General features: G+C 41.3%; 1 protein-coding gene across 2 annotated transcripts in view; it reads left to right on the forward strand.

Annotated features, from left to right (window-relative positions):
• Positions 1–24,483, forward strand: part of SLC4A4 (solute carrier family 4 member 4) — a 398,910-nt gene that overhangs the window by 218,205 nt on the left and 156,222 nt on the right. For both annotated transcript variants that reach the window (XM_020988496.2, XM_020988499.2), the window contains exon 7: positions 21,543–21,619. In XM_020988496.2, the coding sequence (XP_020844155.1) occupies positions 21,543–21,619 (77 nt within the window). The remainder of the gene's footprint in view (positions 1–21,542; positions 21,620–24,483) is intronic.

Raw genomic sequence — 24,483 nt, forward strand, 5'->3', positions numbered from 1 at the left:
TGACCCAGGGGATGACCGGATTATTCTCAAGCTTGGTCAGCTCCGGAAGAGTCAGAACCTATGCTCTGCTTAAGAATTTAGTGTCACCCCTCCCCCCATGACACAATGAAGTGTTGAAGTATGACTTTAGGGAAGAGATGATATAGGTGGCCACTGGGGTGTGCTGGTAAATGTTTAACTTTTTTTTTTTAAAAAAAAATCTACTTTTGTTCCTTTAACTTTGGAACTCAAAACATTCAAATTGCTTGGTCTTATGTTGCTACTCCCTCTGGCAAGGTAATTTAATAACCAGATCTCCAAAAAACAAAACAAAGAAAGCAAAAATATATAAGCAATGTACTTTTAAATATTGTTGTTGCTAAATCATTTTCCAATTGTGTCTGACTTTCCATGACCCTGTTTAAAGTTTTCTTGGCAGAGATACTGGAGTGGTTTCTACTTCCGCTGCCAGTTCATTTTACAGATTTACAGACAAATGGAGGCAAGCAGGGTTAAGTGACTTTCCCAGGGTCACACAACTTAGTAAGTATTCCAGGTTGGATTTGAACTCATGGAGATGAGTCTTTCTGGTTCCAAGCCCAGCACTCTATCCACTGCCCCAAGTATTATACACATTATTAACATTTTCTCCATCACTTTATTAAGTCTAGACATTCAACACAACAGTAAATCAAACCCTGTTTTGTAACATTTATCCATTTCTGGGATGTAAATGCTCACACTGAAAATTTAACAATTGGCTCTCAAAAGCTGGTTCAAGCTGTCTGAGGCCAGTTCCACCACGCCCCTGAGTGGAACACTCACTTAAATGTATTCAGTGAAAGATCACTGAACCAGGACTTAGGAATCCTAGTTTCTCATTCTGGCTTTGCCATTAACTAGCCATGTGAAATCATATGACTTCCTAAGACCTCATCAGTTAAATAAAGAAGTCCCGCTTTTAGGAATTCTTAACCTGGGGTCCATGTACTTGTTTAAAAAAAATGTTGATAACTGTGTTTCCATAGAATTGGTTTACTTTGTAATCTGATATATTTTATTGCATACATTTAAAGAAATGATTCTGACAGAAGGGTCCATAGGCTTCACCAGATGGCCTATGGGGTCCATGACCCCCCCAATAATATAAGAAGCCTTGGACTACATGATCTCTAGGGGCCCTTCCATCTTGAACATTCTGTTACTGTAAGATTATCAGTAGGACTTGGGATGGGCATAGATTCAGGTTAATGCTAGCCAGCGGGAGTAATACAATTAGGCCAGGTCCTTTGATTGGTTGGATTCCCAAAGTTAAAGGCCCAGAGGTAGCATTAAAAAGATGGCATCATCAGTCAACAAGAAGAAAGTACTGATTGTGTGCCAAGTTCTGTTCTGGGAGCTGAGGGTACGGAGATTAAAAGAAAAGAGCCCCATGTCCTCAAGAAATTTAATGAAGGAGATGCCATGTGTAGAAATATATATATATATTATATATATATATATATATATATATATGTATATATATATATATATATATGTATACAGAAGTTATTAAGGGGGAGCATGGGGAATCTATGGGTGGATTTCCTGACATTACATGAAAGCCCCGAACTAATACCTCAGCTAATAACAATAACAGTAATGATATGAATTGTTTTTCCGTTGTATCCAACTTTTCCTGACCCCATGGACAATACTGTCCATGGAGTTTTCTTGACACAGATGCTGGAGTGATCTGCCATTTCCTTCTCTGGAGGGCTAAAGGTAAACAGATATTAAATGACTTGCCCAGGGTCACATAGCTAGTGAGCATCTGAGGTTAGATTTGAACTCGGGTCTTCCTGACTCCAGGCCCAGAGCTCTATCCACTGTGCCACCTACCTGCCTCTAATGATGATAATACCTAACATTTATGTGATGTTTTAATGTTTGCCAAGTACTGTACATTTGTTATCACGTTAGATACTCAGAACAACACTGTGAGGTAGGTGTTATTATTACCACCATTTAACAGATGAGGCAGCTCAGGTTGAGAGTTGAGACTTGCCCAGGGTCACATAAGCTCATGAGTGTCTGAGGTGGGATTTGAATTTAGGTCGTCCTGATTCCAAGACCTTGCTGATGCCGATGGGCTCTTGCCGATGGTGGTTATAGGGTAAGGAAAGGCTGGTACTTCTTGGAGGGTCTCTGTTTTCAGCTGTCCTACTTTGTAATCTCCTAAGGTTAAGGCATTCAAGTCTAGAAAGGCCTTGGAGACAATGAGGAGGGAGTAGTTCTGGGTCTTGAAGAGCACTGAGTTTGACTCTCCCTCCTCCTTCCCAGAGGAGGCTAATAGCCTACTTCACTGGTATGGTATGGGATAGGGGCTGTGGGAAATGGGGAAAGAGAGCAAGGGGCTTTGGAAGAAAAAATAACTTTCTAAATTTCACTTTAGGCTTTGAATCAGGAGATCTGGGTCTGAATCCCAATTCTAATTGTTGACCTTGGACAAATAATAACCTTTTCTCTGAGTCTCAGTTTCCTTGTATGTAAAATGTGTGGGTGGAGACATAATGCTTTTTCTAGCGCAGAGTCGATATGGGAAAAGTGCTTTATGAACCATGGATCACTATATAAATGCAGATAATTAGTAAACTAATATGTGTGTGAGAAAGAAAGGAAGGACAACCGTAAACATGACTAGCTTCAGATAGTGTTTCAAAGTTAATAGTGAAGTTTTGGTTTGGGCAGCCAGCAGTAGAATTTTACTTTGATGAAAACTCCTAAAATTTCTGGAAGGGTCTGTGTCAATGTAGTTTGTCAGTTTGAAGTGAATGAAATTTGATGGAATTCTGGTAATAGAAACCCCAGCAATCCACTTGGTTATTAGCTGATAAAAATCTGTTGAAAGGGGTAAAGAGTCTGGTTACCCAAACCACTCCACCCTCTTTCTCCTCCACGAATCTACTTGCCAATTACATAGTCATCTTTAAAAGTGACTTATTTGGAGATGTAGCAACATTCAATACAATCACCATTGAGTTCTCTCTCACCTCCCAGAGACAGCTTGGCATATTGTGCAAGCCAGTCCCAAGACCAAAATACTCAAGTCTTGCCTCTGACTCAAACTGAGCTGTGTGTCCTTGGGCAAGTCAATTAACCTTTACCCCAGACAACTCCATAAAGTAATACACAGCCCAGAAGGGAAGGCCTACATGGGTGGAGAGTATTTCTTCTCCATAATTTTCCTGTGCCAGTAAAGTCAAAGGTATAGAGCTTATCCCTATGTCTCGTGTTAGGTGCTGAGGATACAAAAAATAAAATTGTCTATCTGTAGTTTTTCCCCTCAGAGAGCCTAGAAAGGTTGTCCTGTGGCCTTCCCGAAGGCTTAGATAATCTGAAAGCAGAGAAGAGAAGACATTCATGGTTTCCTCCTGTATCTACGGAAGTCACACTGCTGGCCTCAGACATTTTTGTTGTTCAGTTATTTCAGTCACGTCTGACTCCTTATGGCCCCACTTGGGGTTTTCTTGGCAAACATACCCATTTCCTTCTCCACTGGTGTTGGACATAGAAGAGCAAAATACCTTTGGGCAAATGAGACTGCCTGATCATTGATGGTGTCTACTTTTGGTTAGACAGTTATACCATCAGCAGAGACAATGAAAAGGGAGGATTTCTTGGCTTTTATCAGGGGTTCTTAAGCCTAGAGGTGAGGAGGGAGAGCCTTCTAGGCATGGGGACAGCCTGTGCAGCAAGGGATGGGGTGTCATGTACAAAGAGTAGTAAAAAGGTCAGTGTGGAATGGAGCATCCAGTGAGTGGTGGAGAATAAGTCAGGAGAAGTAGGCTGGGGGTAGCTGGCGATTGTTATAAGTGAGGATAGGACATGGGAAAACACCATCTTCCACAGGAGCCTTCTGAAGAAGAAATCTCCTTCAGTAACTGCAACCTTATAGAGTAGTTAGGCTTTGACCAGACTCTGCCTACATGACCTCACGTGTTCTGGAGTTGCTGAGTCATTTCAGTAATTTTGGGCGTTTAGGGGAAGCCACAACATGAAACTATGCAGGCAACAATAAGAGAGAGTCATGTGGTGGGGGAGGGGGAGGTTGGCACCCTTTGAAGAGACTGATAGACCGACACGGCCCATGTTTCCGTCTGTCTGGCTTTGTCTTCTCCCAAGGTTAAGGCCTTCAAGTTCGGAAAGGCCTCAGAGAAACCCTGATTTGAGAGACAGAACATGAGAAGGAAGTTATTTTTGTTTTCCCCTGAGGCCCTCTTTCTCTCTAACTGTGTGAAACCTTTGGTCATTGATTGCTAACCTTCTGTCGAGGATCTTTGAATTTAGTCAGCAAAGTTACTCAGGAAGTGGCCTCGGAAAGCTAATTTTACTTCTCTCCAGAAGTTGAGGCTTTGTGCGCCAATATAAGCAAGTGACAGTGTGGCCAAGAGGCCCGGAGGGGGTGTCTGCAAAAATGCCAGGAGACCTGTTGGTCTTGCAAGGGCCTGCATTTCTGGCTGCAGGTGGAAGACCCTGGGTTAGTAGCGCACCCACTTACCAGAGGGCACACACTTGTGTGATTGCTCGGGCATGGCTGCATTTGGAGACAGAATGCCAGCCCTGGGGGATTGGACAAATACTTTGAAATGGTCTGAGTTGAAAGACCCAAAGCAGACTGAGTAGAGAGCCCCAAAGGAATGTAGACAGGCTGATGAAGGGTCTAAGAACTCTGTGATGTGAGAATGTGGGATATGGAGTCGACTTTATTCTGTGTGGCTTCAGACAGCACAACTTCAACAGCTAACCAAAGTTGGAGTGCAAAAGATTGTACCTTGGAAAGAACTCTCTGATAGTCACAATTACTGGACAATGGCATCAGTCTCACAAAGTAGGGAGTGAGTGCCCCATCACAGGAAGGGTTTAATGTGAGCCTAGATGCTGTTGGAGAAAGGATTTCTGTTTAGGGTGGAAGTTTGGACTCAATGACCTCGCCAATAAATTCCTACTTCAAAATTCTTTAATTTGGAGGAGACCAATAGGAATTTCTGATCACCCTGCTGGAGGTGGCATTCCCTTTCCATGGTGGACAGAGTGATGATTATGGAAGATTGAATAAAAGGGAGATGGAGAAATAGTATCATGGAAGCATTGACCATGAGCTTGGACAGACTTTGGGAGAGAGGGGAGGATAGAAGGACCTGGGGTGCTGTGGTGCATGGGGTCACCAAGAGTCGGACAGGACTGGAGGACAGTAAGAACAAAAGCTGGGCATAATGTTAAAGCTATTTAAATGAACACTCCGGAGCTGGAGGAGGCCTCGGAGGCTAGGGAGTTATACCAGAATCACTTTACAAAGAGCCTAGGCAGACTGAACTACTTCTCCAAGGTCACACAGGTGGGATTTCATTTCATTGACGTGGAACACTCCCCTTCCTCAATGCGCCTTATCGTCTTAGAGTCACCCAAATCACGGAACAGTTAGAATGACTTCTCCAGACTTACATAGCGAGGCCGTGGCAGAAGCATCTCTCCTTCATCTCTGTTTCTGTGTCTCTCTCTGTCTTGGTCTCTCTCTTTGTCTCTGCGTCTCTGTCTATCTGTCTCTCTCCCTCTCAAAGTGGGTAGGCTGGATACAATGACCTCTGAGATTGTAGTTTCTCTTACCTCTTGCCCTGAGTGACTACACACACACACACACACACACACACACACACACACACACACCCCCATAGATGAACAGATATCCCATATAAATGTATCTATATTCATATCTATTTATTGATATCAATGTCTAAACATATCTATCCATATAGATATTGATACTTAGCTATCCCTACATACATGTATATACATTGACATGCATATATACATGTATATGTACTGATGTGTATATGTAAGATGCATGTTTGAAAGAGAGAGCAAACTTCCAGTATGCTTGCCGGTTGTTAACGTTAGTGTTAGCTTTCAAAAGAAACCTTTCAGGGGATGGTTCTGAATCTCTGTCTTCTGTATGAGCCCGGAATGCTCTCACTGCAGTGTGTATATGTGCACACATATATGCACATATGTGTGTATATATAACACATATATGTGTATACACACATACGACGCATATATGTATATGTGTGTGTGTATGTACACATATGCACAAAGAACAGGATGGGGCAGAGAGAGAAAAAGAGACAGAAACAGAGACAGCGAGGAAGGCTAATTTTAAATATTCTTTTCTCCTTATTAAAGTAAACCTCTTAGGATCTCTATACGCCTCAAGGTAGGTTAAGGCCACTTTCAGTATTTGGAAATAATAAAACTCGATTTCTTTCTATCCATCAGCAAGCATTTATTTAGTGCTTCTTACATGTCAAGCATTGTGCTGGGTAATAGGATAAAGGGGCAAAAATACTGGATGGTTCCTGATTTTTCACTCATTTAGACCTGTTGCTCCAAATATCAAAATTCATGGGTGCATACTCTAGGATAAGCGGATCGACCTAAAATGCATAATCTAGGACATTGTTGTGTGTGTTTGGGAAGGTGGAAATCCCTGCTCTAGAGTTGAAGAAACATGGGAATGAAGGAGGGGCCTTGGGATGGGTGCGTGGAGGGGCTGCCCTTTTGGAACATAGGCTAAAGAGCTCCAGGTTCATTCAATTCTTCTCTGATCTATATTGGATACAGCTGGCTCACTGGCGATTTTGCGTGGGAGTGGAGATTTGCTGAACATATTGCTTTGGTTATATAGAAAGCTTACGTTTTCACTGCTGGTCCTTTTTGGGAAGGGAAAAGTAGGGTGTATAACATAAGACAAAGACTTCCCCTGTATGGCCTGGCATGTACATGTTTACTTATGTGTTGGTGCTTTCTCCAGTTAAGGAAAGACCACAAATTCCTTGATGGGTCTATCCATGGCTTTCCTGACCTAGCCCTTGATAAAGCAGTATTTCTCAGCTGAAGGGATTCCACCATCCCTTGTCCTTTTTGGGGAGAGACGAAATGCTTTTGGGCTTTCAAACTGAGGTTTATGTCAAAAGGCGAGAGGCAGCTTGATGCAGGATCTAGAGAGATGGAAGGCAGGAAAACCTGGTTTCAAGTCCCATCCCCCCCACACGCCTGTCTTATGACCCTGGGCCATTTGTCTGCCAGCATCCTTTAAGATTCAAGTTTCTGAGACAGTGCTGACCTGGACTGGTAGATGGAGTCTCCTGATATGGGAATTCCCTCTGCTAGGGAATCCACAGGCCCAGTCCCTATTCGCATCCCATCTCAAAAGGTAGCAGGAACTGTTGCAGTGAACAGAGAGCTCTCTGGAAGCCAGAGGATCTGAGTTTAAATCCTGGACATTCGTCTAATAAGTCCTTGGGTATTGTTAGACAAGGCCCTTCACCTCTATGGGCCTTAGTTTCCTCATATGTAAAATGATGAGCTTAGATAGGGTTCCTCAACCCTTTTTGTGTTATGGACCCCTTTGGCTATTGTCTGGTGAAGCCTACTGACACCTTTTCAGAATGTTTTTAAATTCAAAAAATGTATTAGATTAAAAATAAAACTAAATTTATTGAAATAGACTTATAAACGTATTAAAGGAACAAATTCAAGGACTCCACTTGAAGAACCCCCTGGATTAGATAATCTCTATGGCATTTTCTAAATGTGTGTGTTATGAAATTGGCACCTCTCTTGTAAAAAGTTACAAAGCTTTGAGTTGTGGTATAGGGCAGCTGGGTAGTACAGTGGATGGAGCACTGGGCCTGGAGTGAGGAAGACTCATTTGTTGAGTTCAAATCTGACCTCAGACATTTACTAGCTGTGTGACCCTGGGCAAGTCACTTAACCCTATTTGCCTCAGTTTCCTCATCTGTCAAATGAGCCTGAGAAGGAAATGGCTAACCACTCCAGTATCTCTGCCAAGGAAACCCCAAATGGGGCACATGACTGTACAACATACCCAATTTTATGTACACACACATGTATATGTATATATCTACACACATATATCACATATCAATAATTTATTAAAATTTAGTATGTTATATATATAATTAGGTATGTTTTATATATAATTATATAGGATATGTTATAGATATAATTGGGTATATAGATATAAAATTGATATACATATACACATAGATGTAGATATAAAATAGATATATATAGTACATATACATACGTACATACATACATATATATACACACACACACATATACACTGGGAGGGGGTTACTTTAGAGAATCCTACTAAGGGCTTCAGGGAGCAAGTCTAAAACTGATGCTCAAATAGCAGTTGTGGGAAGAGAAAAGTGTCGTCATGGAAGATCAAGGTAAAAATTACTAGGATATTGATCATGGCTGAGTATCTGTGGAGAAATCCAGACAGATCATTGGGAAATGATTATTAGGTTGATCTTGAAAGATCAATGGTGATCTTATTAAGAACACTTTCGATTATGGAATTAAGGACAACAGCAAGATTATAGGGTGAAGGGGAGGGGGTCTAAAAAGGGCAGATGTTGGACAAAGCCACGGTGTCAGTGGATATCTTATTCAGAAACTGGGAAGAGCCCGCATCCCTAAAGGCAGAGGAAGAATGTTCAATTTTTTGGTTCAGTCCTAGGGGAGTGGCCCATACAATCCAAAGCGTACTCTGTACAGACGTGTATTAATTAATTGTCCCAGATTAATTGTCTGCAAATTCTTGGGGAGATGCAAACCCTTATATTAGTCTCACATCACACCCAGTTTCTGAGAGGACATTTGCAACTGGGATGTTCATGGTCTAGGCTGAACTCAAACCCTGGGGGTACATGGAAGAGGCAGCTGGGGAGGAGTGAGAGTTCTTTATTATTAATTTGCGGCTCTATTCACCCCTTGCTTTTCACCACATGCCAAGCTTCCTGTGGTAAGAAGGAATATGCTTCAGCTTACGTTTCTGAGCCAGTAAGGATTTCTTCCCTGTATCTTTGCTCCACAAAGTCAGAATGATGTCGGCCTTCGGCCAAACCACATGCTTAGATGCTTATCAGAGATTTTTGCCTCACCATCTTTATCACCTTCCAAACCAGCATCCTTCTCCCTCGGCTCTTACCGCCTGGAGACTTCTCCGCAGCTCCCCGTCTGCTGTCCTGATTCCCGGAAGCCTGGGCTTCTTTCTCAACGCACTTTGCTCTCCCGGCCCCAGCCTTGCTTCTTCCCCGTGGGATTTCTCTCTATTTCTTTCCTACTTTTCACGGTTATGTCCACCGCAGGGTGTCAGGCTCCAAGCCAGTTTGGCAGCCTTAGCACGGCCTGTTAGTTCTGGGCTGGTTACAAACTTCCTCCCTCCTAAGAGCTCTAAGCCTAAGGCTTTCCAAGGCTGACTTCTCCTGGAGTGCATCCGCAATTTCTCCCCTCGGTAGGAAATGAGCTCTGAATAGCTGTGTTTATAGTAGCCTCAGCTAAGAGAGGAGATTTGACACCAGGTTTCCATTAAACAAACAAACAAAAAGCAGTTTTTACTTAGTTGTAAAATCTTTCCAAGTGGGCTTCTTTATTCAAAATGTATCCAAAGGCTCCTCAGAGATAAAATTTGTATATTTATTTAGACTGTGATAGGAGTGGTTGCACTAAGAAATCAAATTTTTTTTATTACTTTGCATTTATTTTGCAATATAAACGTCCACTACCCAATCAACTTTAGGAAAGATTAAAAAAACAGCGTCTTCCAACAGTAGCCAAGACAGGTCAGTAGAACCAATTGTTGACACATTCACAGGGTCTAACAACAAATTCATCTTTCCCACGCAAAGGCCTCCCACCTTGCCAATGAAAAAGAGGAAGGGACATTTTCTTGTTTTTTTTTTAATTAAATTTATTTTTTCAATTAGCAAAATCTGCCTTTTCTCCCCCAAGTACCCCATCCTGTGCTTTTGAGAGTAAAAGAAAAAACAAAATGCTTGTTATAGATATGTATAATCAAGCAAAACAAATCTCTGCATTAGCCTTGTCCAAAAGGATCATATTCTCTCTCCTCTCTCTCCTCTTTCCTCTCTCCTCTCCCTCACTCTCTCCTTCTCCCTCTCTCTCTCCCTCTCCCTCTCTCTCTCCCTCTTACCCTCTGTCTCTATCTCTCTGTCTCTGTCTCCCTCCCTCTGCTTCTCTCTCTGTATATCTGTGCCTCTCTGTCTCTATCTCTGTCTGTCTCTTCTCTATTATCTATTTATCTGTCATCTCTTTGTCTCTTTGTCTATCAATCTATTATCTATCAATCTCTTTATATGTCATCTCTCCCTCCCTCCCCCTCTCTGTTCCCCTCTCTCTCTCTCTGTCTCTCTCCCTCCATCTGCCTCTCTCTCTGTATATCTCTCTGTCTCTCTGTTTGTGTCTTTCTGTCTCTCATCTATCTGTTATCTATTTAAACATCATCTCTCTCTCCCTTTGTTTATCAATTATCTATCAATCTCTTCATGTCTTATATGTCATCTCTCTCTCTCTCTCTCCTCTCTCTCTCTCTCTCTCTCTCTCTCTCTCTCTCTCTCTCTCTCTCTCTCTCTCCCTCCCCCGTCCCCTGCCCTTTTCTCTCTCTGCAATATATTTCACTCTGCACTTTGAGTCCTTCATTTCTCCATCAGGAATCAGGTAGTACATTTCATTGTCATCAGGAATCGTGGTGGGTCACTGCACTGATCAGAGTTCCCATGTCTCTCAGTATATACAGTGTCTCATTCTGAACTTTTCTTTCTGCATCAGTTCATACAAGTCTTTCCAGACAGGGAGGTAACATTTTCTCATCTCTTCTCCAGAGGCAAAACTTGGTCATTTAAATCTCACAGTGTTCAGTTTCTTTTTTCTGTTCTTTCTATTTTATCATCATAGTCATTGTTTATATAATTTTCCTGGTCTTGTTACTTCTCCCACCATCAGTTATATGTTTTTTTATGCTTTACTAGCTTTTCCATATTCATTTGTTTAAGTCCCAATAATATTTAGCCACTCTCCAATTCATTAACATGTATTTTATTTTTGTTTCTTTGTTACTCAAAAAGAGTAGCTATGAACATTTTGATTATATGAGGTACTTTTCTTACTGTCTGTGACCACCAGTGAGATTTCTGCATCAAAGGGCATAGACACTTTAGCAACTTTTTTTTTTTGGCTAGGCAATGGGGTTAAGTGACTTGCCCAGGGCCCCACAGCTAGTAAGTGTCAAGTGTCTGAGGTCAAATTTGAACTCAGGTCCTCCTGACTCCAGGGCTAGTATTGTATCTACTATGCCACCTAGCTGCCCCTTTAGTAACTTTTTGAAACAAATTTCCATTTGTAGCTCTATCATTAGTGTATTAGTGTGCCTTTCTTCCCATAGCTCTTATTTCTATCTCTTTCAATGTTGCCAATTTGGGGAGTAAGATGTGAAAGGAAACCTCAGACTTGTCATCACTGTGTTTTTGTTGTTCAGTCATTCAGTTGTGTCTGACTCTTTGTGACACATGGACCATAGCTCTCCATGTCCTTCTATCCTCCACTATCCTGCACACTTTTATTATCATTATTATTATTATTATTAGTTATTTGAAATAGTCTCTCATGTTGTCGTTAGTAATTGTCAGTTCTTCTGTGAACTGTTCTTTCATATCCTTTAACCATATATGTATAGGGGAACGACTCTTCGTCTTTCATGTTTGTGTTAATTTTCTATATTCCTTGAATATCAGCAGTTATCAGAGATAATTGATGCAAAGATATTCCCTTTCTTCCATTGGACTTCTTATCAAAGCTGCATTTATTTTGTTCAAGCAAAAACTTTACAATTTGTGAAATGGAAATTATCTTATTAAAATATTTTATGACCTTTTCTAGCCTTCATTTTGTTAAAAAGTCTTCTCTTAGCCATAGTTGTGAAGGATGCCCCCATGGGACTTTTTAGACTTCAGTTGATTATCCATTTGGTTAATTTATGTTGTGTGGCACAAAATACTGGTTTCCAGGGGTTAGGAACCTGTGGCCTTGACACCACATGAGGCTTGTAGGTCTTCTAGGTCCTTGGGTGCAGCCTTTTGACTGAGTCCAAGTTTTACAGAACAAATCCTTTTATTAAAGAGATTTCTTCTGTGGAGTGTGGATTCAGTCAAAAAGCTGCACTTGAGGACCTAGAGGGCCACAGACAGGTGGCCTCCAGGTCACAGGTTCCCCTCCCTGGAACTTTAAACCACTTTGAGGAGGAGGCAAATGGCTTTCCAGTCATATACTATGTCCATCCCTAAGTCAGCATTTATTAAACACTTACTATATGTCAGACACTGTGCTGAGTGCTCAGGATATCAAGAAAAGGGGGAAAAAATCTACCCCCTGCTCTCAAATAGCTCAGAGTCTACTGGGGGGGGGATATGCAAATAATTATCTCAGAGGCACTAAGATTGAGGAGGACTGAGAAGGGCTTCTGGCAGAAGGTAGTACTTTAACTGAAACTTGGAGGAAGCCAGGGAAGCCACTAGGCAGAGATGGGGAGGGAGTGCATTCCAGACATGGGGCACAGCCAGTGGAAATGCTCAGAGACAGGAGACGTAGTGTCCTGTGCAAAGAACGATTCTTGAGCTTATCAAACACTGGGTTATTGAGTTTGATCGTTTCTCATTCTTCCTAGACTTGATCGGGTTTTTTTTTATCTTTTATAATACAGTTTGAAATCTTCAAGTGCTATTTTTATTTTATTTTGGAGTTCTGAGTATTGGAAGCTCTGAATTTTGTGATGCCCATGAAATCTCAGATGTGATACTATTGCCATACAGTGTTAATTGGCTTCTGTTCTCCTGCGCCATATCTACTTTAAATACTTTAGACTGAGCCATGTGTTGTTTAATCTGTTTCTAATGAAACCCACGATCCATTTACATAGGTGCCTGCCTTGTATACACTTACATCATTTACATGATTACATTTAAATATGGCTCATCTTGTAAAATATCCTGTTGTAAGCTCTTTCTATGTCTTTCAGTGTGTTTAATAGAAATGATTGCAAACTGCTCACCAGCTTTATCAATTGCTATATGTGTTCTACAGAAAAATAATGTTTTCAGATTTTGCACAGCAAATATTTTTTCTCTGAGACAATGTGTACCTGCCAAGTTGTTACTTTGAAGATGAAATTGGTTTCGCGTTGTCTGGATGCTTGGAATTTCATGCTCATAAATTATTTTTCCTATGGCTAGAAAACAGCAATATGAGGATTTATGAGAGACAGGATGGGAAAGGGAAAAGAGAGTTGGGTTTGGAAGAAGGAGATCTGGGTTCACATACTGGACATTTCCTTTGTGACCTTGGCCAGGTCACAACCACTTTGGGTCTCAGCTCTTCCTCTATATCAGTGACTGGTCCTTTCTTATTCTAAAATTTCTGATCTTATTCAGATATTACTCTGAGAGCTAATTTTTTTGGGGGAAGTTGGATAAGGGGGAACACAAGTTTCCTCTGTGCAATGCTGTTTGTAAAGCATTTGTGTGAATTCTAAGATGGAATTTGACAAAGAACATAGATAACTTGGCAAGAATCGCTGGGAAAACCAGAAAGAAATTTGGCAGAAATTAGAGCACCCTTGTGTGCCATATACCATGATAAGCTAAAAAAAAAATAGAATATAACCAGATCAGATAACTTATACAGTTAAGGTTAGAGGAAGAATTCTTAACCAAGTAATGCATAGAGGTGGTCACAAAAGCTAAAATAGATCATTTCAGTTACATGAAATTTGAAAAGAATTTGTACAAAAAATTTAACTCACCTTACAAAAGAATAGAAGAGTTTGGTTAGGGAAAAAATCTTTATATCATATATATTCAATAAGTGATATTCAAGATAGGGAGCTAAGGCAAATATATGTGTAAAAGGTATTCATAGGATATAAAGAAGTAGTGCTCAAAAGAATTGGGAACTATTTACAACCATATCACAGACTGATTTACATCACAAATAAGAGAAATGCAAATCAGAACCACTTTGAGGTAGTATTCTATATCCCCCCAAACCTGTAAAAATTGATAAAAGATAGGAATAGTCAATATTGAAGGGTTTGTGTAAGACTGGTACATCATTAGTAGAACTGTGAATTGGTTGGTCTGATTATTCCGGAGAGGGGTTTGGAATTTTGTCCCAAAGTGTCTAAACGGTCCATATCTTTTAACCCAGAGATCTCACTGCTAGACATATGCCCCAAGGAGGTTAATGCTAAAAAGAAATAATTTAACATGTACCAAAATATTTACAGCAGGATTTTTTTTTGTAGCAACAAAGAACAGGGAATGGGCATTTCCATGCATTTCCATTGAGGAAGGGCTAACCAAATCATGAATTTCTGACTGCAATGAAATCTGACTGCATTGTTAGAAATTATACATGTGAAACTACAGAAAAGCATAGGAAGAATTATATGAACCGATGCAAAACAAAAAGGGCAGAATTAGGAACACAATCTAAACAATATTAATGGAAAGAACAATGACAACAACAGTTACAACTGAATGCTGTTAAAATTAGAATGATAAACCTTGGCTGTCCAAAGAGCTATGACTTCTTTGCTGAAATTGGGGACTATGAGTATGAAACAGTGTACATGATGCTAGACTTATCTAGTGTTTTAATCTTATTGAACATTTTAAAAATCTTTTTTTAACCTGGCTCTTGGGGGAGGAGAATATTTTATCGGCATGTTTAGAAGATGTAAAAACAAAAGATATCGATAAAAATTGAAAAATTGGAAAAATTCTGTTCCTCAGAGTTTTTATAGTTAAAAAACAAACAAACTTGAAAAATCTGGCTGAGAGTCAAGCTACCTGTTATGGGAACTAAAATAATTGTGGCACTATGTTTAGAGGCAGGAGGCCTGGATTGGAAGTTCAAATCCTGGTTGTAACAGTTATTAACTAAGTGACCCTGTTATGTCATTTCGCTAAGCCTCGGTTTTCTCATCTGTAAAATAGCAAATAATTGCATACTCACCCACATATATGTGTGAAATATATGATAGTGCAAGCAACCAAGTTTTTTATGATTATGAAATGAAAGTACTTTGCAAAATGCAGTAGGAAATGTGCTTTCACATGAATAGAATATTGCCTGAGATGTCAATATTGGTGCAGTGGGAATTTATTCACCTTCTTCATATAGCTGCCCTCCCCTTCAGGGAGCTCCCTTTAGAAACAGCTCTGAAGAGAAAGCAGTGATTTGTTCAATGCATTTCTGGCCATTGATGTATGATAGAAGCTGCCCTAACAAGACCCTGTCAGGCACCTATATGCACCAGCTTCCCCAAAGTAGCTAAAAATATTGTTCAGAAATGATGAACATACCTGGTGTCAAAAATGGAAATTCAAAGGATAGGAAAAAAGATACAGTGGAATGCTGTGTTATGGGACCATCTTGACCAGGAAGGAGAGATAAGAAATGAATCTCCCTCCTTTCTTTTCAGGGATGGGAGCACAGGGAGAATATTGGGAGCACACGGATGGGCTGAAGGTGTGGAAAACTGCGAACACTGTCAGACTCCAATTGATTTCTTTGGTTAGTTTTGCTGAGCTGACTTCTATTTCTCTCTCTCTCAAAAAAAAATTCCTCTGGGGATTGCTCTGTGGGTGTGGAGGAGGGATATATGTGGAAAGGAAGGTAATGTGAAAAAAAGATCAATAATTTTTTAAAAATTTAAAATGTTAAAAGAAATGCTACTCAGCAGATTGTAGCAACTGGATATAACTTTACTTAGAATCTCAACTCCTTTTTCCATTGATCTAGGTGTTATAGCAGGCTGCTAGAAGTAGTCCATTAGGCCCCGAGTTTTCCATTTTTTGTTGTGCAAGAGAGTGTTTGGAGGAAGGGCCAAGGCAGAGTCTAGTAAGCCCATCTTGGATAAATATGTCTATGGAAACAATCAACTGGCCTGAGGCTGAACATTGGAATGGAAAGAATAGGGTGGGAAACTCTCGGCCTTGGGTTCTATTCTTAGCCCTGGCATAACTATTGGCCCAGATGTTGAGCAAAGCAGGAGTCAAGTTGAAAGAGCAACAGACTAGGAATTAGGAGCTGAGTTCTCAGCCTCATTCTGCTGTGAACAGTGTGTGTGTGAGAGAGACCTTAAGTTGGTCACTTCACCTCCCTTAGCATCAGCATTCCCATCCTTAAGATGAGGCAACTAGAAGAGAGAACCAGTCCTCTGAAGATGCTTCTGAGTCCCTGATAATTCCCCCATGCTTCAGGCTCTCCATTTATGAAATAGGGATAATAATTACCTGTTGAGTTCTGCTGTGCACATGACATAGTTTTTTTTTCTTTTCTTATTTTATGTTTAAGTTTATAAGTTTCTTTTTCTCTTCTTACATACTTAAGTTTCAATAAAAAATGGTTAAATAATAAAAAATAATTATCTATTGAACAACAGTGAAATATAGTGGAAAGAACACTGAACTTGGAATTAAAAAACAGATGTAGTTTGGGTTGTGATTTAGATCTTTGGAACAGAGTTTTCTGAAATGTAACATGAAGGATTTTGGACCAGTCTTGAAGGTTCTAGTGTTCTGTGAATGTGACTGCATTAGGTGTGTGTGTGTGTGTGTGTGTGTGTGTGTGTGTATGTGTGTGCGCATGTGTGTATGTGTGTGTGTGTGAGAGAGAGAGAGCACTTTCTTCTACATGTATGTTATGCTGTTGAACAGGTAACACAGGTGAGGACAGTGATAATAATAAGAACTAATAACTAGTTTGCAAAGCACTTTATTTATGTTAACTCATTTGCTTCTCACAATGAGCCCGTGAGGTAGGAGCTGTTCTTATCCCCATTTTAGAGACAAAGAAACTGAGACTGAGAGATATTAAGTGACTTCCCCAGAGTTATGCATCTAGTGAATGTCTGATGCTGGATTTGAACTCAAGGTTTCCTCATTCCAGGCCCAGAGCTCTATCCACTGTACCATCTTTAAGAAGAATGTTTGACCTTCAGTGTAGTCTGGTTAATTGCATATTAGGTACCCTGTCGGTGATAGGCAAGGGTGTTCACTTGGCAGGTTTCCCAGCTGACACTTGAGGTGCAGCCTGCACCTGATTTGTGTTTTGCTTTCTGCAAGCCTGTAGGAAATGGGCTGTCACTTTAATTAACTAGCAAGGGAGATCTTCTGTATGTTCCTGCGCAAGCACCTTGATCTGCCAAACCTCAGGCTTGGAAGGGATTGGCAGGAAGGGAGCCCTCCCTGGTCTGAGGAAAAAATGCATTGTGTGGGGGGGCGGCGGGGAGGCTGAGGCTGGGGGATCCCTTGAGCTCGGGAGTTCTGAGCTGTAGGAGGGATAATGGTGGTTTGATGTCTGCACTAAGTCTGGCACTGATAGGGTGAGACCCCCAGAAGGGAGGGGCCAGCACACTGTCTAAGGAGGGCTAAACCAGCCCTGGTCAGAAATGGAACAAGCCAAAGCATCCTTGCAAATGAGAGAGAGAGAGAGAGAGAGAGAGAGAGAGAGAGAGAGAGAGAGAGAGAGAGAGAGAGAGAGAGAGAGAGAGAGAGAGAGAGAGAGAGAGAGAGAGAGAGAGAGAGAGACAGAGAGAGACAGAGAGAGAGAGAGAGACAGAGATAGAGACAGAGACAGAGAGAAAGAGAGGAGAGAGATGGAGGGAGAGAGAGACAGACACAGAGAGAGAGCAACAGAGAAGGTTAGAGACATGATACAATGGAGAAAGCCCTGGATTTGTAGTCAGAAGACCTAGGTTCAGATCCCACCTTTGACAAGTACCACCTGTGTAATCTCAGATAAGTCACTTATGTCTATGAATCTTGTCTGTAAAATGGAGGGGTTGGTTTTGATGAGACATGGCTTTTAAAGATCCCTTCCAACTCTAGATCACAGGATCTTCTATGAAACTACAAGACCATGAAAATCTGTCTGTGATTCATTGCCCCCATTCCCACTTCTGGGATCTCCCCTCCTCAATCGCACTCTTCACTATTTTTATTATTGTATAGCAATGAGGTGGCCCAGTGGATAGAGCACTGGCCTTGGAGTTAGGCAGACCTGAGTTGAAATCTCACCTCCGTCACTGACTGAAAAGTGTAACCTTATTGTAGCCATGTAACCTTGAACAACCTCTGCCTCAGTTTCCTTATCTGTACTTCCCAGAGTTGTTGTGAAGAACAAATGGGATAATATTTGTAAAGTACTTTGCAAACCTTAGAGTGCTAAATATTAGCTCCTCCTCCTCCTGCTTCTCCTCCTCCTTCTCCTCCTCTTCCTCCTCCTTCTCCTGCTCCTCCTCCTCCTCCTGCTTCTCCTCCTCCTCCTCCTCCTCCTCCTGCTTCTCCTCCTCCTTCTCCTCCTCTTCCTCCTCCTTCTCCTGCTCCTCCTCCTCCTCCTCCTTTTCCTCCTCCTCCTCCTCCTCCTCCTCCTGCTCCTCCTCCTCCTCCTCCTTTAAAACCACGTAGTTTGTAAAATGTATTGAAGAGGTCTGGACATTGTTAAGTGATCAGAGCCACCTCTCTCAAAGCCTTTTCCTGGCTTTTCCTTTGGAGGTACCTGAGGGACTAGGAAGCCGTATTTCTCCCAAGGTCCTTGGGAAGACCAAAGGAAGAGTTGGCCTCCATGGGAGCCCCCTGGGATCAGCTCTGGAAGTGAGAGCACATAGTGGGGCATACAGGCAGATGAATGGTCTTCAGGTCTTCTCAGTGAACTTTGAGGCTTTAGGGTCTTTGCAGCCCAGCCCTGCTCTGACCTGGCCTCAGCCTCCCCCATCACCAGTCCTAGTTAATAGTATCAGTGACAATAACTAGGGCAGGGTCCTCACTCCATACGCCTCTTGGTTCCAGTCCTCAAAGTGGAAGACGATTCTAATCTCAAGGGCAGAGAAGAGGAAGAAAGAAATCTTTATTGCAGGATACCCACCTACTAGACTCTTCTCAGGCTGTCCTTTTGCCCACCAATGGATGTTTATGGCTCCTTTCATTTTGTGGAAGGGGAAAGGTAGTTCCAAGATTACTGATGGGTTTATCCCCCAAATTACATGATTACTGAAATCTTCTGCTTTTCAGTTCATCAGCAATATTTCCACTGTACCAACTTGCCACAGCTTCAGGACCTGGGCTAAGTAGCAATGCAGAACCAATGACGGAGTGAGTGTTAACATGGAGACTTGAGTATGGCCAGCAGTTACCAGGCTTTTTCACATTTTATTTTGATCTTCCTAGCAGAATAAAAATTCGTTTTAAAATACCAGATTATAGTTTTATGAGAGAGCTCAAGGTCATGTTTACTCTTTGAAATACAGCAGGGCGTACAAGCATTATCTCTGACTTAATTAGCCTTTATGAGCCTGGATTGCCATACTCTCTAGCAGATGAGGAATTTACTGGTTATGCAGTAGAGAGGAATTTTACGCCATAAAGATTTGCTGTGCTAAGGAGCTAACTTCACCCTTAGGCAATAAAAGAATGGATTTCATCTTGAAAGAACTTAGGTATTTAACTTGAAGAATTCTCTGGAAGCCAATGGAAAGCCCCGTTCTAGCTTGGTAACCCTTGACCTCTTGTTTGGAATGCCAGCCTGTGTTGGGCCATTGGGATTAATAATGAATGCGTTAGTCAGCGCCTTGTGTGTGCATTGGGGGTCAGAGGTAGGGGAGAGAGTAAATCCCCTAAATTGAAAAAGTTATTCTTTTGCTTGGTAAGCCTAAATATTTTAGGCTTATTTGCAGAACTGAAGTCCAATACTTCATTGATTAATATGGTCTACACTAAGTATTCACTGTCAGGTATTTAGATTTCTCTTAACTCACCTCCTATTGAATGATCTCTTCTGTTTTAAGGTTGTTTTTTTTTTTAATTTTTTGAGGAAATGTCATTTAATGGTGGTCCACCAAATCATTTTGGCTCTCACTGCTATATTACTAGGCAGACATGTTCCAACTGATAATCTCAGTGAAATTTATTTTATATCTAGAGCTAGGTAGGTAGTACCTAGGTTAGAGCACTGTACCTGGTATTGGGAGGACCTGAGTTCAAATGTAGCCATAGATACTTTTTTAGGGTATGACTCTGGGTAAGTCATTTAACTTCTGTTTCATTTTCCTCATCTGTAAAAATGAGAATAATAATAGCACTTATCTTCCAAGGCTGTTGTGAGAGAGGATTGAATGAGATGACATTTGTGAGGCACGTTGGAAACATTAAAGCATTATATAAACACTAACACTAATAATAACAATAACAATATTTCTGCAACACCCACTATGTGCAAGGCACAGTGCTAAGTGCTTTACAATTGTCTCATTTAATCCTCACAACAACCCTAGGAAGTAGGTGGTGTTATTATTATTGTTGTTGCTGTTATTGTTATTTTGTTGTTACTACTACATAAAAAAGAGAGTGGAGAAGAGAAGAAAGGGGGAGTAAGGAAGCCTCGGGTAAGCTTCTTAAAGAACTTTCTTTGAGGCTGAGAATGAGGCTCTTAGAGGCCATAGATTTAAAGCTGGAAAGGACCTGAGAAGCCACTGAATCCAAGTCCATAATTTGACAGATTGAGGAAACTGAGTCACAGAGATGTTTAAGCAAGTCACCCAGGGTCACACAGCTAGGATGTATGTGAAGCCCAATTTGAACTCAGGTCTTCCTGACTCCAAATCCAGGATCCATTCTGCCTCTCTAGGATCCACAGTATATTATGTAATACATACATACATAGTATACATATTCTATGGATGGTATGCATGGTATACTCTGAAAAGGTGGCCTCTTCATGGACAAAGAAAGGCATGCATGATCAAGATCGAAGGTAGAAAAGTCACTACAAGATCTTTTCCTCAACAGAAATGCAGTAAGTGCCAACTGTATCATTTGCAGACTGGCCTGCCCCTAAACAATCACAACCTCTTTGACACTTTCTTCCTTGACAAAAACGTACCTTGTAGGGTTGTTGGAAAGACCACATGAGATGGTGTACGGAGGTGGAAACATGCTGGGATACTATATATAATTTTTTCAATGCTTCAAAAAGTCCATGTGTTCATCAGCTTGAGTGCTTTCTTTGACCAAGGCAGACTGAACTGGCATGGTCAAAAAATTCATTTCCTGGTATCAATCTCCTGGAAAACACTATGTCACTGTAAACCCTTTAAATGATTCAGGTAAGACATGGCCAGAAACAAAATTGAGGGAGAAGGAGAATGAGTGAATGACTGTAGAGATGGAGAGAAAGGGCACACCTTCAAGCAACTTTGTAAGAGAAAAGTTGATAAAATTTGCTAGCTGTCTGAATAGACGGGGTAAAGAATGGGGTTGTAAAACAAAAACAAGTGAACTTTGTCAGTGGTTTAGCATTTTCCTAACTTGGAGCTTTCTGTCATGCAATCAGGTAATGAGGGTGGACTAATGTAGATTTCTGAGCTTCTTGCAGTACCATGTTTTATACACCCAACTACCAAAACATCTGGAAAGCCATTTTGGGCAAACCTTATCATCACTAAAATCACCATCATTACCATTACTACCATCATCATATAATAGCTTTTATGACACATATTTGTATTGTAGTCTTTGTCTTTATGTTTTATAAAAGATGTCTTAACTGGTGCCCAATCTTATCTCTCCTTCTAGGTAGCCCAGCCATGACCCCTAGGAATTTGACTTCCTCAAGTTTGAATGACATTTCTGATAAACCAGAGAAGGACCAGGTAAGTCAGGAGTTATATATATTTTGAACTGATAGCATATTAGTATGCATTTAAGAGGTCTCCGTCATTTTGTAGGCAGGGGAGATGGGACAAAGAGCCATGATTGGACAAGCACTTTCACAGTTCTTCCTTGGAAAGGATTCCAATTAAATGTCATTGTGTTATTTTAGGATGACAGTTACAGTCTCTAACAGTTGAAGAATGTCAGATGGGCTAATTCGAGATAAATGGACTTAATTAAGCATAATCTTCGTTGAATATTGAGGGCACATAATAATATTAGAATAGAAATAAAGGAAAACCCTTTGGGTTCTTCCTATTGAGAGAAAAATATACCAACTCAGCCAGTTATTAAATGCCCACTATATGCCAGGCACCATGCTAAGCTCTGGCAATACAAGGCAAAGGGAAAGAATTAAATTAAAATCATGTGGACTATTTTAACAGTGGACTGGTCTGTGGGAAAGGAGATTAGCTGTCAAGGATATGCATTCATTTGTTGGTGTTGATGTTATTCAGTTGTTTCCAACTTTTCATGGCCCCATTTGGAGTTTTCTTGGCAGATGCTGGAGCGGTTTGCCATTGCCTTCTCCAGCTCATTTTCCAGTTGAGGAAACTGAGGCAAATAGGGCTAAGTGACTTCCCCAGCTTCACGTAGCTAGTAAGTGTCTGAGGCTGGATTTGAACTCACAAAGATGAGACTTCCTGACTCCAAGACCAGTGCTCCATCCACTGTGCCACCTGGCTGCCCTGTATGCATTTACAGAATTTGTATTTTGGTGTGAAGCTGTTATTTTATCAATGCAGGGAACTCTAGGTGAGCAGCTCCTGCTACCAAGGCAGACCAGGTCCTTTTCTTTTCTTTTCCTTCCCCCATCCCCCCACCTCCAGTTCAGAGTCTTAGAGAGGTTAAATTGTCCAAAGTCACACAGCCAGGATGTGTTCGAGGTAGGGCTGGAGGGCTCTCTAGCCATTACACCACAGTGCCTCTCTTTTTATAACCATCGGTGGTGAGAATTTCTTACCTGGATAAGTTAAAAAAGAAGTTAAAGAATGACATTACAATTCTAAGGACTGGGTGCCTTTTTCTTATTTCCACCACTTGCTCTTTTGTCACATTAGGAGAAAAGACGACTCTTTTCAGACGTCTTCCTATTTTTAGGAGGAAAGAAAAAAGGAATGAAAGCAACCAGCATTTATTAAGCTCTTACTGTGTGCAAGGCACTGTGCTAAGTGCTGGGGAGCCAATACAAACAAAAAAAAAAGCTAGTTCCTGCCCTCAGGGAGCTTCCATTCTAATGGGGGAAGACAGCACATGAAAGGGAGCTGAAAGGTATGGGAAGAAGGAAGGGGAACGTGGGGGGATAGGAAAGTGACTTCACACTCTGCCAGTCATTTCAAAGGTCTAGTAGTGAGAAGGTTTACATTTGTCTGGGAGTACTTCTAGGCCATGGATTGGGTGCCCCCAGTGGGCAGCACATATCAAGAAAAAAGGTGTAGTAAAACCTGGCATTTATCTAGTGCTTTAAGGCTGGCAAAGCCTTAGTAAATTTCATCTTACTTTATCCTCATAACAACTCTAGGAGGTAGGTGGTATTATTATCCCCCTTTTACCGAGGGGGAAACTGAGGCACTGTCACTCAGCTAGGACGTGTCTGAGACTAGATTCAAACTCAGGTCTCCTTGACCCTGAGTAGCACTGCCTCTGAGGTGAAACAGGCATTTCTCCCTTGAGTTCCTGTCTTCTGCTTTAGTCTACTTTCACCTCAGTTGAGACTTTCACCACTAAGCACCTGGTTATTGCAACGTCCTTCTGGCTGGTTTCTCTCCCACATCACTTCTCTCTTCTCTATCATCCAGTGACACCTTCGCCCTTGCCAGGTTAACCTTCCTAAGCCACCACCTTCGCTAAGTTACTCCTCTGGTACAATTCTCAAATTTTGCCTGTCGGCTAGCTTATTCAGTACAAATTCCTACCTGATTTTTAAAATCTTTCAGTAATCTGATCCCAGCCAGCCTTTCTGGCCTGCTCTTCCCTCCCCCACTCTCTGCTCCAGCCAGCCAGGCCTGTTCCTCCCTGGTCCAGGAGTGGCCCATGCTCCTCCTGGCTCCTCCTGCTTCTTCCTCTTGGCCTAACCGAGTCTTCTCATCGTTGGCGCATCACAGCAAGCATCACCTCACACAGTCCAGCTTTCTCACTCTGCTCCAGCTCATGCTGACCTCTCTCTTCCTTGGACTTTTATTTCACGAAAAATTGCTTATTCTGTGCGCTGGGCCTGGAGTCAGGAGGACCTGAGTTCAATTCTGGCCTCAGACATGAGCTGTGTGACCCTGGGCAAGTCACTTCACCCTTTTTCCACATCTGTAAAATGAGCTGGAGACAGAAATGGCAAACCACTGCATATATCTGTCCCATGGGATCATAGGAAAGTTGGGCACCACTGAAAGGACAGAACAAATACAAAATGCAGTGCTCCTCTATAGCTTTGCTCCTTGATTATTCTGCAAATATATTAATTTTTTTTCTTACCTGGATTGAATCACTATCTATCCCATTTCTTATCATAAATATTAAAAATTGTTAATTGATAGATTGAACTGACAGGCACTATTCTACATTTGATGGATAGAACTGTTTATAAAAGGAGTTTATAACGTGGGATCCATTGAAAAAGTCCATATATAGATGTTGGGGGAGGGGAGTCTATGAACTTAAATTTTTATTACTGTATTCCAATATAATTGGTTTTTTTATGATCCTATTTTATACATTTAAAAACATGAATCTGAGAAAGGAGCCCTAGACTTTGCCAGAATGCCAAAGAGGCCCATGACATAAAAAAAAGAAAGAGAAGAACCCTTTG

This window comes from Phascolarctos cinereus, unplaced genomic scaffold (genome assembly GCF_003287225.1).
Source record: "Phascolarctos cinereus isolate Bilbo 61053 unplaced genomic scaffold, phaCin_HiC Scaffold_9;HRSCAF=440, whole genome shotgun sequence".
Taxonomy (NCBI): Eukaryota; Metazoa; Chordata; class Mammalia; order Diprotodontia; family Phascolarctidae; genus Phascolarctos; species Phascolarctos cinereus.